Raw genomic sequence first — 13,463 nt, forward strand, 5'->3', positions numbered from 1 at the left:
AGTGGATGTGGCACTGAATGCCATGGTCTAGTTGAGAAGGTGGTGTTGAATCATTGGTCAGACTCAATCGCACAGGTCTTTCCCAACCTAATTGATTCTGCAGTTCTGTAAAACGGAGTATCAAAAATTGACAGCCTATTCTTAGCTGTAGTGGAAGCATATTAGCCCCAAACACAGTAAAATTAGAGAAAAATCAAAAAAACAATGCAAATAATAAAATAAATGCATATGAGAAATCATACCTTTCTTCCCAGTGACTGCTTTAATAAAATTTAAAGAAGCAGGGTATGATACATATATTACAAAACAAAACTAGACCAAACTAGAAGGCTTTGATGTATTCAATCTTATTTTGCTTTACAGTCCATTTAACAGCTTTAAAGTAGAAAACACCCTGATAATAAAGGGCTTCAATATTTTTTCAAAGTAAAACATGTGCCTTCTTGTAATACAAAATGTAGAACACTAAATATATCCAAAAATGTATAGCTCTGTTGAAAAGAAGCCATTTTCTTCACCAAAATGTAACATAAACCAAACAACTGCATAAAAGGAAGGAATCACAGATTAAGCTTGGAAATTTGGAATCAGGATTTATACAACCAAGATGTACTAGTGGGCACTAGCAGGTGTCAAGAAAACCTCCAGCATTACAAATCAGTCTTGCTTTTTGTGCTCCTACAAGTCAATTCCTTGGATCCATTATATGTGTTTTCCTTTAAATCCTTAAAACCAACAAACCCCCTACAATCCAATGCCTGTCACAATAGCAGAACCAGTTCACCTTAGAAGCCCCAGATCCTGGAAAATTCCTCCATCAGAAACTTCCCTTGGTTCTTCTGATGCCCACGGGACACAAAGAGTTGTTGAACTTGCTCCTCTGTGCAAGTTATATTTCCTCCATTCCTCTCACTTCGCAAAAAATATTCCAGGGATCATCAGTTGTGAAGCAGTGCTTTGAGTTGCACATACTTTGGTCTTTACATTGTTGAGCTTCGTAGCCAACATTAATTAAAACAAACTTGCCTTTTTCCCCACTGTGCCCTACCCAAGTGCCTAAACAAATGGAGGGAAGCAGGCAATGATGGAAGAGGAGACAAATAAATTGAAGGTCTGCACAAAAAAGGCTTAATGTGCATAAGTAAAATATGTTGGATCCATTCAGGAATGCCAGTTTCTATTCATTTGTTCTTGTTTGGAAGTTTGTAAAAGCAGGAGTTTCTTTTTCCGATAGTCTTCATTCACCTGCTCAGCTTCCTCATCTATGGATTTTCTTAGACATGTTTTGAGTTCCTCAATTCCTTCTCCAGTATACGTTGATATAGGAATCACCTCCCTGAATTCAAGAGTATTTGCTGGAATCATTTCTTCCTCCAGTAAGTGCAAAAAGTCTGAGAAATTGTATTGAAAGAGTTAGTTCAATCCCCAAATACTGTATCACTACAAAACCCATAAAATCCCATTAAATGTAGGAAATACACTTTAATGAATTACAGTTATAAACATAACAGCAATTAATGTATTATCTATAATCTTATTATTATTATCTTATATATTATCTATATATATTACCTATATATATTATCTATATATACACTATCTGCTTAATTAGTTTTTAAAAATATAGCTCAGATCTCAGAAAACAAGCTCTACTATACCAGTTATACAATTCTTAAAGCTGCCATGAGAAGATTCTATACACTTCCAATGAGCACAAAGAAATCCCAAGTTGCAGAATATGGGAGAATATGGTCTTAAGCCATTCTGGTTTCTTTACATTCCAGGAAAGAGAAAGCAATTCACCCCAATGTAATTACAAGATTGAAGTAAACCTACATAGACCTGTCCAGAACTTTCATGTGTTTAGGTCAAAGTCACATGACAAATGGTATATATGTCAGTGCCTGAAGAGGGCCTTCTATGCAGATTACTCTTATTCCAGACACCTAGACTGGAAACTTATTCCCCATATTATGATTAGGAAAGATCATCTGAGATATCTCTGTTTTATTACAATCCTTTCCCAACAGTGAAGCCATTACAAACAATATATTATATAGAGCTCTGCATATAAACAGAGCTCTAAATGCCAGAAGTGATTTTAAACATATGTTTAAACAATAAATTTAATAGCTGACTTCAGATTCAAACAACTCTCTACTAATGCAGAGTTATCCATATGAAATCTTGCTACTACTTTTGATGAAAGTTATTGCTGGAATTTCATTTACCCTGAGGATTCTCTAGTTGTGTCATAAGCTCATCCAAGTTATCCTCTGCACATGGCAAATCCATTTTATTAATGGCAAGAAGTGCAGGCTTTGTTAAAAGTTCCTCTTTGTACAGTTCCAGTTCCTTAAAAGAAAAGTAAATTTCCATTAGTAAGTATTTGTAGTTTAACAAGTACTACTTCAATTTTACATCTCCTCTTGCATTTGTTTAATTGCCTAAATAGCCTTTCTTGCCCAGGCAGCTGTGAGTTTGACTCAGGTGCTCAAGACATATTAAAGCACAGAGGAAAATAATGTTCAGTGATTCAGCCATTTCTTGTTCAAAGACAGATTTCAGGTAAACAGGCTAGCTCATTCTGAAATGCCTCTTACAAAAAGAACGAGAGTTTTGGTTTTTGTTTATTCTGACATCCACAAAATCAATCTCAGAAAAACTTCAGACCTATAAAACATACAAGAAAATAATTTGGAGAGTGTTATAATTCTCAAACATTTTAATATTAGAAAATCACAACCTGAACTAACTAAAAATAAACAGCAATACCTGAAATTTAGAAGATTCATCAAGTTAAATCACACAGAGATAAACTTAAAATTATGTAATATGTATTATTTTAATCAGAAGCATAATTAAGAGATAAAAACAGTGAATGTCTGCAAAGCTGAGGTCTGATGTCTTACCTATGTTAGTCTATGCAGTAAGGGCATGAAGGCAAGGCTTTATCTGTAACCACATATTTCTACTCCTTAAAATGATACTGGATTGGGGAACTGAAAATGATGTCTTTTTACCTTTACTTGACTGTAAGAGACATGCCACATGCTGCATAGATTAATCAATTCCATTAATAATTATGTGGTATCCAACATAAACTTTACTGGACAAGTAAAAATAAAGACTTCATAATTTTGGAGAATCTCTTTATTAATTAGCTTTATATTATAAATCCAGAAGACACACTAACATCAGATCAAAACTGAGCCATTTGCTTGACTCAACACATAACTACAACTGTCATATAGAAAGATGAGAACTTACCTTTGTTAGAAGCAATATTGTTTCAAAGGCTGTTCTGAACGGAGTCTTGATAGACAGCTGGAATCCAGAAATATCAACCTGAAAAAGTTACACAAAAACAAGCTTTGTGGTGTAAAATTATGCTGCAGGATCAAGGTACTGTCCATGAACTACTCTGCCCTGGGATGTCTATGTCCATGTGTTCACTCCTGGGCAAATAACAGAGGGCAACTATGTATAATTGCAAAGAAACATCAGACACTGGAGGCACAAACTGGTTAATTCTGATACAGTGTTTCTCAAAAGTCTGCTTTTTAAACTTCTTCTGGTAATCTTACAGAAAAAAAAAATCATGCTTTTGTTATGCTTGGAATACTTCACAGTTCTAAATTAATCGGAAATTTTCAATTATAAATTCTTTTTAAGAATTTAATTTATCATTAGTCATTTGATGACTAATTCTGTAAAGAGAATTGCAGCTACATTTATCGTAATCATGCAAATTACAAATGGTTTTCTAAATTCCAATTACATTGCAGTTAAAATGTATTTTATTTACTGCACTTTGATTTTAATAAACTGCAAATTTTACTTAACTTACAACTAAGAGAAGCTGTTTAGTTCTTTCTACATGTTTGAGAAATTTGTGGCCCATTCCTTTGTTTGCATGTGCACCTTCAATCAGTCCGGGGAGATCAGCTACTGAAATCTAGGAAAAGTTTCAAACAAAATATTTCAGTAAGCAAACACACAGACTTTAAACTATCAACAGTGATTATCATTTTACATAAACAAAAGAACCCAGACAAAATAATAGTCACTGGCTGTTTCAATACATTTACAATCTATCATTAGAAGCAGATTAAACAAAATGCTGCTATTACATAGACCTGGTGCTCCTCATGTTCCCCCGTCTATTTTTTATAGCTGTCTGCAAAGTACAAAATAGAGGGTAATAATACCTCAGCAGAGATCTCACAAAATGTAGCTGATACCTAAGAATAAGACTCTGAAAGGTGAGCATCTTAGGCAATCACATTTGTATAGAATTCAAAGTGTCACTGGAAAAGAAAATAAAGTCTGTTCCTTGTGGCTACAGAGTACCATTACTCCAAATACAAATTACTCCAAATACCCACTTTACACTGCTCCTCTGAGCATGAAAAGATACAAAAATTTGACTTCTGCTCTTCAGCTCAAATGAGACTTTGATTAATAAATCAGTTTCCAGCCAGAGCCCAGCAAAGGCTTTCACAATGGACAGGCACCTGGTAGTTTTCTCTGCTGGCTGAGAGGGCTGTTGGACAGCTGAGGCACACCGAAAAAAGAGCAGAATGATAATGAAAATAGCTACTCAGTAGTCACAGAAAGCTAAGACAGAGAGTGAAGTACAGAACAGCAGAGGTAGGATCTTCACATCTATCTAATGCCCATTTAGACAGCAACTGGATTAAATGGAACAATGACTGAAGCCAGCATAACATAAAATTTCCAGTGTGCTACTTATTGCAGATACGCTATTCAGATATTGCTCAGATACTCTGTAGAAAATGTAAGTGCTTCTGCTAGTTTTCATGATCTGGTACTGAGACCAGAAACCTAACTCTACTCAGATCCTCTACTTTGGTGTCTTTTTTCTTTCCAAGCAGTAATGACAGATGACAGACAGCACCAGGAAATTTGCATGTATTTTCTTTTTTATACTGTACTAAGATAAAACAAGCAAATTGCTACATATGTCTCTAAAAATATCAATGTTCTGTAGAAAAACATGAGTCATTGTCCCCTGAGTGGTACAGGAAAGACACCTCAATTATTGCTCTTAATTATGTTGCTTATGTTGTTTTGGTTTCAGCAGCTGCAATATGGAGAATACTTCCTCTTACTCACAGAAGCTCCCCATGATCACAACCCGTAGTTCCCTCGACTTTAGAAAACAGGTATTTTGTCCGTATAGCTCTATATTGCACCCAACACTGGTATAAAAACCATGAACTGTAGAAATGGCCAACAATAAGGATCACTATGACATGAAAAAGACTTCAGAAAAGCAAGCCAGGAGTGCAAGTAAATCTCTTGCTAGAGAAAGATACACCAGTATGAGCAAGAGATCCTCATTCATGGCAGACACTTTTTTGAAAGGGCTATGAAAAATCCTGTTCATTTGCAGCATGGCTTTTTAGCATAAACTACCCTAAACTATCAGATAAAATTTAAAAAAATTGCCTTAGACATATAGCATCTCTACAGGGAACCACACAAACTAGACTTACTTTCTTTAATTCACAGTTTTGTTGAAGTTTGTTAAATGAAGGTTTCAAGCATCAGCTACTGAATCTCCCTAGCATTATTGGTTCTGAAAGCAAAAATAGTGAGGTTTTTGTCTTTTCATATTTGAGCGTTGTGTTTTTCTGGTTAACTCATCTGAAACCCTTTTATGCACTCGCCTTTTATCTTGAAAATGATGAGTCCAGTGCTGCATGTATCATACACTTCAAAAACAAAGTAAAAGCACATCAAAGAAGATTCAAGCTTGAGGAATGAAAATGTTTGTTGCAACTTTTAGGTGAAGCTGAGGTCCAAAATCTATTAGCCTATCTCATTTAGCACTGGTTTCCATCTCAATGGATACTGTAGAAAGGATTCCAGCCACCACAGAATTATCTGACAACTTTTATCTGAAGAAGCTGGGTGGAACAGAGTTCACAAAAATTAAGGTGGTAGGGCCATAACTCCACCAGTCTTTCACAGCCTACCACAAAAGGAACTGGACCCAGGTGCCTCACCTCTCAGGCAGTGCACTATCCTGGCTGTTCAGTAATCACTATCACGTATTTCAGTTTTTAATTAAAAAACCCAACCCCCCAAACAAAAAAGAAACAAAACAACATAACAAACAAAAACCCCACAAACATAAAAAAAAAACTAAAAGAAAGTTAGAACGGCCAAGCTTGAAAGTCATCACAAGAAGTTATGGTAACAGGGATATAATCACAAAACTTCCTGGCATTCACTAATGTAGATCTTCAGCTACTGGACAAATCAGCCACTACTTGCATTCTGAAAATTACTCACTCAGTCCAGAGCTCTGTATAGGCAACTTGGAGAAAATTTGCTTCTTCTCAATAAAAAAAGCAGGCTGGTCTCTGAAACAGTGGTTTTTTTCCAAGTCCTAAACTTAAGAGTATACTAGGACACAGCAATCTCAATTCCATAACTCTAAGATTGTAAATCAGGATTAGAACCACCAAAAGAAGAGAAGAGAAAATGAGAAGCCATTTATTATAGTGACTTGAAATAAGCTCTACATCAAAATACTGTATTTGGCTATGAAACTCTCTTATTCTTTTTTAATAAAACAGTAGTTTTGCCACAACTTCTGTTAAGTCCATGTAATTGCATTTGATATGTACACATTATAGACACACATGAAAATACCTACAAGTTTCCATTCTCTGAAATTCTGTTAAGCAACATAAATAGTCACTCTGTATATCTTTAAGAAACAATCAGAGTGAAGTTTCATACCTACCTGCTTATAATCTGGATACATGATCTTTCCTAGTTCAGGCTGTATTGTAGTGACTGTGACAAGGGGACAGGAAGAAAACAAAACTGTTTTTAACATTTAAAAATGTTAAAGTTACAAAACATTTAAATATTTTAGGACTTTCTCAGTGTATTTAATTAAACAAATGTGCAGTAGCAAAAAAAAAAAAAAAAAAAAAAAAAACCAAAACCAAAAAAAAACGCAAGTCTCATCTCTTTCTGAAGTTCTACTCCAGTCATCCCAAAATGGGAACAGTGAAGGTAGAGAAGTCTCAGACACAAAAACTATTACCTGGACTATGGATTAGCTTCCAAACAGTGATAAAACAATGAAAGGTTAAGTGAGATAGGATTCTTCAAACTGAGAAAAAACTGTAGAGAATTGGGAATAGTGGAAAAAGGTCATAGGAATTATCTTACTTTTTAATTAAAGAAGATCAGTCAACTAATTCTAACTTACTGACAGAAAAATTATTAAAAAAATTCTGTCCATTTTTCAGTGGACAGATTAAAACTCCCAAATCTTATCTATTGCAAGTGGTAGCAAATTCTAAAGCATACAAGGCATTTATGCAAAGGGGCTTGACAGAACATATTCAGTAGACTGAGGATATTACATACCACAGAGAGTCTTAGTTGCAATAAAATGGGCTGACACAAAAATAAATATTAAATAGGCCCTGCATTAACAGGTTGAAGCATTATGGGGGTGTATACATGAAAAACTGAGATGGGTAAGGGAACTGGACCCTGGGGCAGCAAGTACCTCCTTGAAGTATTTCTTATAATTAAAAAGCCAGGCACCATTGCTATACCCTATTCTTAATTATAAACTTTTATTATAAGCAAGTCATTGAAAAGATTTCTTGCTCTCAGGAAATATTACTGCTCTAAAAATAAGTGTATGAAACTTACATGCATAATTTGCAATCTCAGGTTTGGCATGAGAAATCTTGCTTAACAAGGATGACTTTCCTGCATTTGGAAACCTAGAAGAAAAGTCAGGATTGATACACTGAATAAACACCTGTATGATTCCTGTATATTCATTTCCAATATTTATTTTTCAATGCTATCAACATGTTTTCACACTCATCTACTCAGGCTATTTTTTTCTTTTACAAAATGAACAAGCCCCAGATCATTAAGAATTACTTTTTGACATCAAATCTCAGTAATTTTTCTAAATTCAACAATGCTTCCTAAGAATGCAGGCAGGAGAGTTATGTAAACACGTGTAATACATTTAAGGGAAACCTTTCAAAGTCACTCAGACAGAAATACAGCATTACCATCCAAGTATACTTGGATTCACTCTTCATGTGCTATAGCTGATTTTGTAAATTATGTTTGCATTCTAAAAAGCTGTCATGCAAATATATCTTACCAGTTGGATTTACAGTTTCTTGACATACACATCATGGTTTATGAAAGTCTACACTTTAGTATTCATGATACCTATGCTAGAGTTTAGCTAACATAGCAAAGCAAATGTAAACTCAGAGAGAGTGAGACTGTGTACATAGACACACATGTGGCACAGTGTATGTGTGATTTTAAGGCAGAAAAGTTGTATGAGGGATCCTGAAATTAGTACTAACCTGTTTTGCTACCAAGTAAACCTAAAAGAACATTTGGGAACTGGTGTGTGCACACCTGACTGTTGTAACATTTTCCTTTTACAAGGGATAGCTATACCTGCATCCTACCACAAAAGTGTTCCTTAAGGGATCCACCAGCTTTTACAAAAGCTTCTTCACAGAACACATCTACCCACTGAAATGGAAACCTAAGTGAAGACCGAAATTGTAACACCCACTTGTTTTAAAGATTAAACTGAGCTGGAAAAAGCACAATACCCTTGATCCAAGTAAAACTTGAAGTTAATACTGGCATCCAAGGATAGACTACAGTCCTTATTCTTAGCACACAGTCCATCCAGAAAGTCCACACAAGATTTGTGTTGCAGTCAAATTCACAAATATTCATCACAGCATGATCAAAGAAAACTCTGTCTACAAGCAACACAGTCAAAGATACAAAGATACAAAGGCAGGTGTCCCACAGAAAACCAAATACTCTCCACTTGAATACATGAAGAACCATGGCCCATTAACAAGGCTGGTGCCACATTATAGACCTTTATAAAGGGGCTATACATAAATCTTTCTTCAGAAAAAAAAAAAAAAAAAAAAAAAAGAAAGAAACCTAATGACTCTTGTTATAATAGGAAAATTATTGACTGCAGTTTTCATACACTCTGATGTTCAAAGGTGCCTTAAAGAATTCCAGAAGGTTCCTCTGGTCATATCCTCGAGAGAGCACTTTCTTTCCACTGAAGTAGAATATGTTCTTTGAAGTTTAAATTACAACCTAGACTAACACATCACAACCTGTACTCAAACTTGATGGGCCTTTCTCAAGTCTACATGTTTGTTTTTGGTTTTTTTTAACCTGATCTAATAGCAAACCACTCACAAAAAAGGTAAAAGTAGCAAACACAAAGAGATCAAAGTACAACCACAAACTATCAGAGGCTGATTCATACTCTCAATAAGAAAATTATATGCTTCTCTAATTGACTGATAATGATTTTGGTATCCATTTTGAAGGCAAACTGTCAGCTAAAATACAAGATTAAAGAAGCATCAGCATCATAAAACTCCTGTACTTTTACACTGATCAAAACAAGAAAAAAAATTCTGTCATGTAATTACTGAAGACCAATTGAAAAATATGTAACTTTAGAGAAATTTTGTATTAACAAAATTATTTCCAATAACAAAAAAGAAGAGAAAAATATAGTTAGAAAACCATGCTGTCTTCAAGTTTCCATTTTTTTACTAGTATATATCAACTAGATTATTTCCACCTCAAACTGATCATTTCATGTTTCCTACGTTTATTTATTAATAAGGACCATAGGGTTGATTTATGTTAGCAGATGCTGAATAGAACAACAGTTGAATTTGAAATATACTACTTTGTTGTCTAATACTAATTGTAGTTTTCAAACTACAGTACTTACCCAACTAAGCCAACATCTGCTATAAGTTTCAAATCAAGGTGAACAGTTCTCCTCTGACCTTTGCAAGGCAGAAAGTTTGTAGCCAAAGAGCCTCCAAGACCTCCACGAGCTGCTAAGAATCTCTCTCCTGCTGCATTAAGCTCTCCTGAAAATAAATTTGTTAGTGAAAAAACACAATCCCCTGCAGTAGTTCAGTTGTGATTTTCCACTTAAATGCCTCCAGTAATGAGACTATTTTCTGTATGCTTCCTTGTAAGAACTGTGCCCTCAAGGTCATGGTGACTTTCCTAGTTTGGCAACAAATGAAAGCCATCACACCTCAATACTCTTCTCTGTCATACAGTCACCTCAAGAAAACTGCAGGCAGGCAAAGTATGGAGGTTCTGAACCCTCCAATATTTGAATTCAAGAATGCAGGGAAATTATGCATTGATAGAAATGTGGCTCCCTTCAGATGGTTCATCTTTTTCCATCAAGATACAGACTGTAGTGTCTCCCTTAGGGTGAGAATAATTAAAACAACAAAAAAAGCAAAATACTTGGATATCTTTAGCCCCCTGATATGCCTGCATCATAAACAAATATTGCAATAGGGAAATTTGGGAATTTTGCTTAAATTCTAATCAGTTTGAAAAGAAAAACTCTGAGAAACTCTAAAGGAACCACTGAGAGCTATTCCAAGAGTATTGAAAGAGATCTTCCTAGTGAGTAAAAAATAGATATGCACCTAAAATGTTGACATTCAGCAAGAATCTTTGTCTATTAAGTATTTTCATAATTCAGTAAAGATATAGGGATATTACTTAGGTTTATGGAGACATAATTTATGTGAGGTCATGAATGGTTCTGTGGGGGATCAGTATGGCTTCCAGCCATTAACACTTGTTTCCAACAGCAAAGGACTTGTATATAGTGATACAAATCAACTACTGCTGTTTCCAGGAAAGAGTCCATGCTTTTCCAACAATTTTTACAGTGTATTTGTCAACTCTTTGGCCAAACAAAGAAAAACACAGACATATTTTAGAAAATGGGTAACCTTAAAACATCCTAGTATTAGAAATCCACTAGATGTTATCAAAAAAAGTGTAACAGACATTAGATATCTTAAAGCAAATGTTCTTACCAATCTGCTTGCCATCATCATCAAGAACTGAAATTCCCAAAGGGACATGAACTTCACAATCTTTTCCTTTTTCACCTTTTAGAGCTTTAACACTGGGAGAAAATAAACCAGAAATTAAACCAGACTTCGTAACTTAAGCTGACGTTTTGCTTTCTGGAAAAGTTGTAAATAACAACTTTCATTAAATATTCTTACCTGCTGTTGGCTCCCGTTCCAGCTACAAATCTCTTCTGGGGATACTTCTCCCTAATGCTCTTTAAGGTAGTCCTTTCTCGGGCAACGAACCAGACATCACCACCTCTTCCTCCTTCCCCTCCCAGATTAGGATAACCCATTCCACCAGTTCCTCCTCTCACATAGACCCGCAAATCGTCTATGAAGTTGCTGTACTAATAAAACAAACGTTTCAACATCAGTTAATTCCGTTCTGTTTATATTTCGCTCCACAGAAACGTGTGTAAGACCGCTTGGACTGATCTTTCATGGCAATAGATGAAAGTTCAGCATACAGTTGTTAATCAATGTTGGCGCGTCTTCCCCGGCAGCGACACCTCACGGCGCGCAGGGCCCGGGCAGCGGAACGGGCCGGGCCGGAGACCCGCGTGTGGCGCCGAGGGACACAGGGCAGGGCAGGGCTCAGAGACCCGCGTGTGGCGCCGAGGGACACAGGGCAGGGCAGGGCTGAGAGACCCGCGTGTGGCGCCGAGGGACACAGGGCAGGGCTCAGAGACCCGCGTGTGGCGCCGAGGGACACAGGGCAGGGCTGAGAGACCCGCGTGTGGCGCCGAGGGACACAGGGCAGGGCAGGGCTGAGAGACCCGCGTGTGGCGCCGAGGGACACAGGGCAGGGCAGGGCTGAGAGACCCGCGTGTGGCGCCGAGGGACACAGGGCAGGGCAGGGCTCAGAGACCCGCGTGTGGCACCGAGGGACACAGGGCAGGGCAGGGCTCAGAGACCCGCGTGTGGCGCCGAGGGACACAGGGCAGGGCAGGGCTGAGAGACCCGCGTGTGGCACCGAGGGACACAGGGCAGGGCCGGGCCGGAGACCCGCGTGTGGCGCCGAGGGACACAGGGCAGGGCAGGGCTCAGAGACCCGCGTGTTGCACCGAGGGACACAGGGCAGGGCAGGGCTCAGAGACCCGCGTGTGGTGCCGAGGGACACAGGGCAGGGCAGGGCTGAGAGACCCGCGTGTGGCACCGAGGGACACAGGGCAGGGCAGGGCTCAGAGACCCGCGTGTGGTGCCGAGGGACACAGGGCAGGGCAGGGCTGAGAGACCCGCGTGTGGCACCGAGGGACACAGGGCAGGGCCGGGCACTGCTAGAGACCCGCGTGTGGCACCGAGGGACACAGGGCAGGGCAGGGCTCAGAGACCCGCGTGTGGCACCGAGGGACACAGGCAGGGCCGGGCACTGCTAGAGACCCGCGTGTTGCACCGAGGGACACAGGACGAGCCCGGGCACTGCTCAGAGACCCGCGTGTGGCACCGAGGGACACAGGGCAGGGCAGGGCTGAGAGACCGGCGTGTGGCGCCGAGGGACACAGGGCAGGGCAGGGCTCAGAGACCCGCGTGTGGCACCGAGGGACACAGGGCAGGGCAGGGCAGGGCTCAGAGACCCGCGTGTGGCGCCGAGGGACACAGGGCGGGCACCGGGCACTGCGGGCAGGGCAGGGCCGGCCTGCGCCCCCGGCTCACGGGAGCTCCCGGAGAGCCCCGTAAGCGGGACCGCGGATCCCCGCCAGCCCTCCCGCCACCCGAGCGCCGTCCCCGCCGCTCCCCGCGCCGGCCGCACTGACCTTGCGCAGCGCCGCCGCGCCGCAGCGCACCATGGCGGCCGCAGGCCCGGGCCGGTGGCTGTGCAGAGGGCACGGGCAGGAGTGCGGGCTCGCTGCGGCGGGCTGGTTCCGCCGGGCGGGTTCCGCCGGGCTGGATCGGGGCCTGCTCGGCGCCGCCACAGAGCCGGCCCCGCCGCGGCCCCGCAGCCGCGCAGGCGCAGCCCGGCCCGGCCCGGCCCGGCCGCTGTGGAGTGGCTGCAGGCTGCTCCGAGCCCCGGCCTCGGGCCCAGGGGCGGGTGGAAACGGAGCTCGGCGTCCTGAGAGATTTTAAAAAGTTTAATAAAAGACAATTAGAGACAATAAAGCAAAAGGTCACAGTGGCCGGCTGCTTGGCATTCCGCCGAGAGCACACCTTAACTCAGAAAACGCTTCGTTAAATGCATCAACCTGTTGCATATTCATACACCTTTCATGCATTACTTAAAATCACCCCGTCCCCCCCGTCCCCCCATCCTGTAAATCAACGTTTTTAACTTTTAATTTTTTTCCCTTGTGGCTTCTTGTCGGTGCACTCCCTGATGACGGAGATCAAGAAATCCTTTCCCTGGAGTTCTGGTGTTCGTCACCTCTGTCTTCTTCCAGATAGGATAAGCCAAGAATGTGAAGAATTTTCTGATTATCTTTTTACCATTCTCTGAGTTAGTTACATGAACAAAAGCTTTTTACATCACCATGT

At 40.1% G+C, this 13,463-nt stretch overlaps 1 protein-coding gene across 2 annotated transcripts; it reads right to left on the reverse strand.

Moving 5' to 3' along the window:
- Positions 1-243: 243 nt before the first annotated feature.
- GTPBP10 (GTP binding protein 10) lies at positions 244-12,946 on the reverse strand. Of its 2 annotated transcripts, none has more exons than XM_056484350.1 (10): positions 12,749-12,946; positions 11,148-11,336; positions 10,953-11,044; positions 9,827-9,971; positions 7,714-7,787; positions 6,782-6,834; positions 3,851-3,958; positions 3,271-3,348; positions 2,232-2,355; positions 244-1,391 (listed from the first exon to the last, which is right to left on the reverse strand). In XM_056484350.1, exons 2-10 carry the CDS (start codon positions 11,285-11,287, stop codon positions 1,162-1,164), a joined length of 1,044 nt encoding a protein of 347 aa, XP_056340325.1. In that variant the 5' UTR covers positions 11,288-11,336; positions 12,749-12,946; the 3' UTR covers positions 244-1,161. The 2 variants fall into 2 exon arrangements, with proteins under 2 accessions (XP_056340325.1, XP_056340324.1); XM_056484349.1 differs by having other exon boundaries at positions 11,148-11,341; positions 12,749-12,945.
- Between the last annotated feature and the right edge of the window lie 517 nt (positions 12,947-13,463).

This window comes from Oenanthe melanoleuca, chromosome 2, assembly GCF_029582105.1.
Source record: "Oenanthe melanoleuca isolate GR-GAL-2019-014 chromosome 2, OMel1.0, whole genome shotgun sequence".
Taxonomy (NCBI): domain Eukaryota; kingdom Metazoa; phylum Chordata; class Aves; order Passeriformes; family Muscicapidae; genus Oenanthe; species Oenanthe melanoleuca.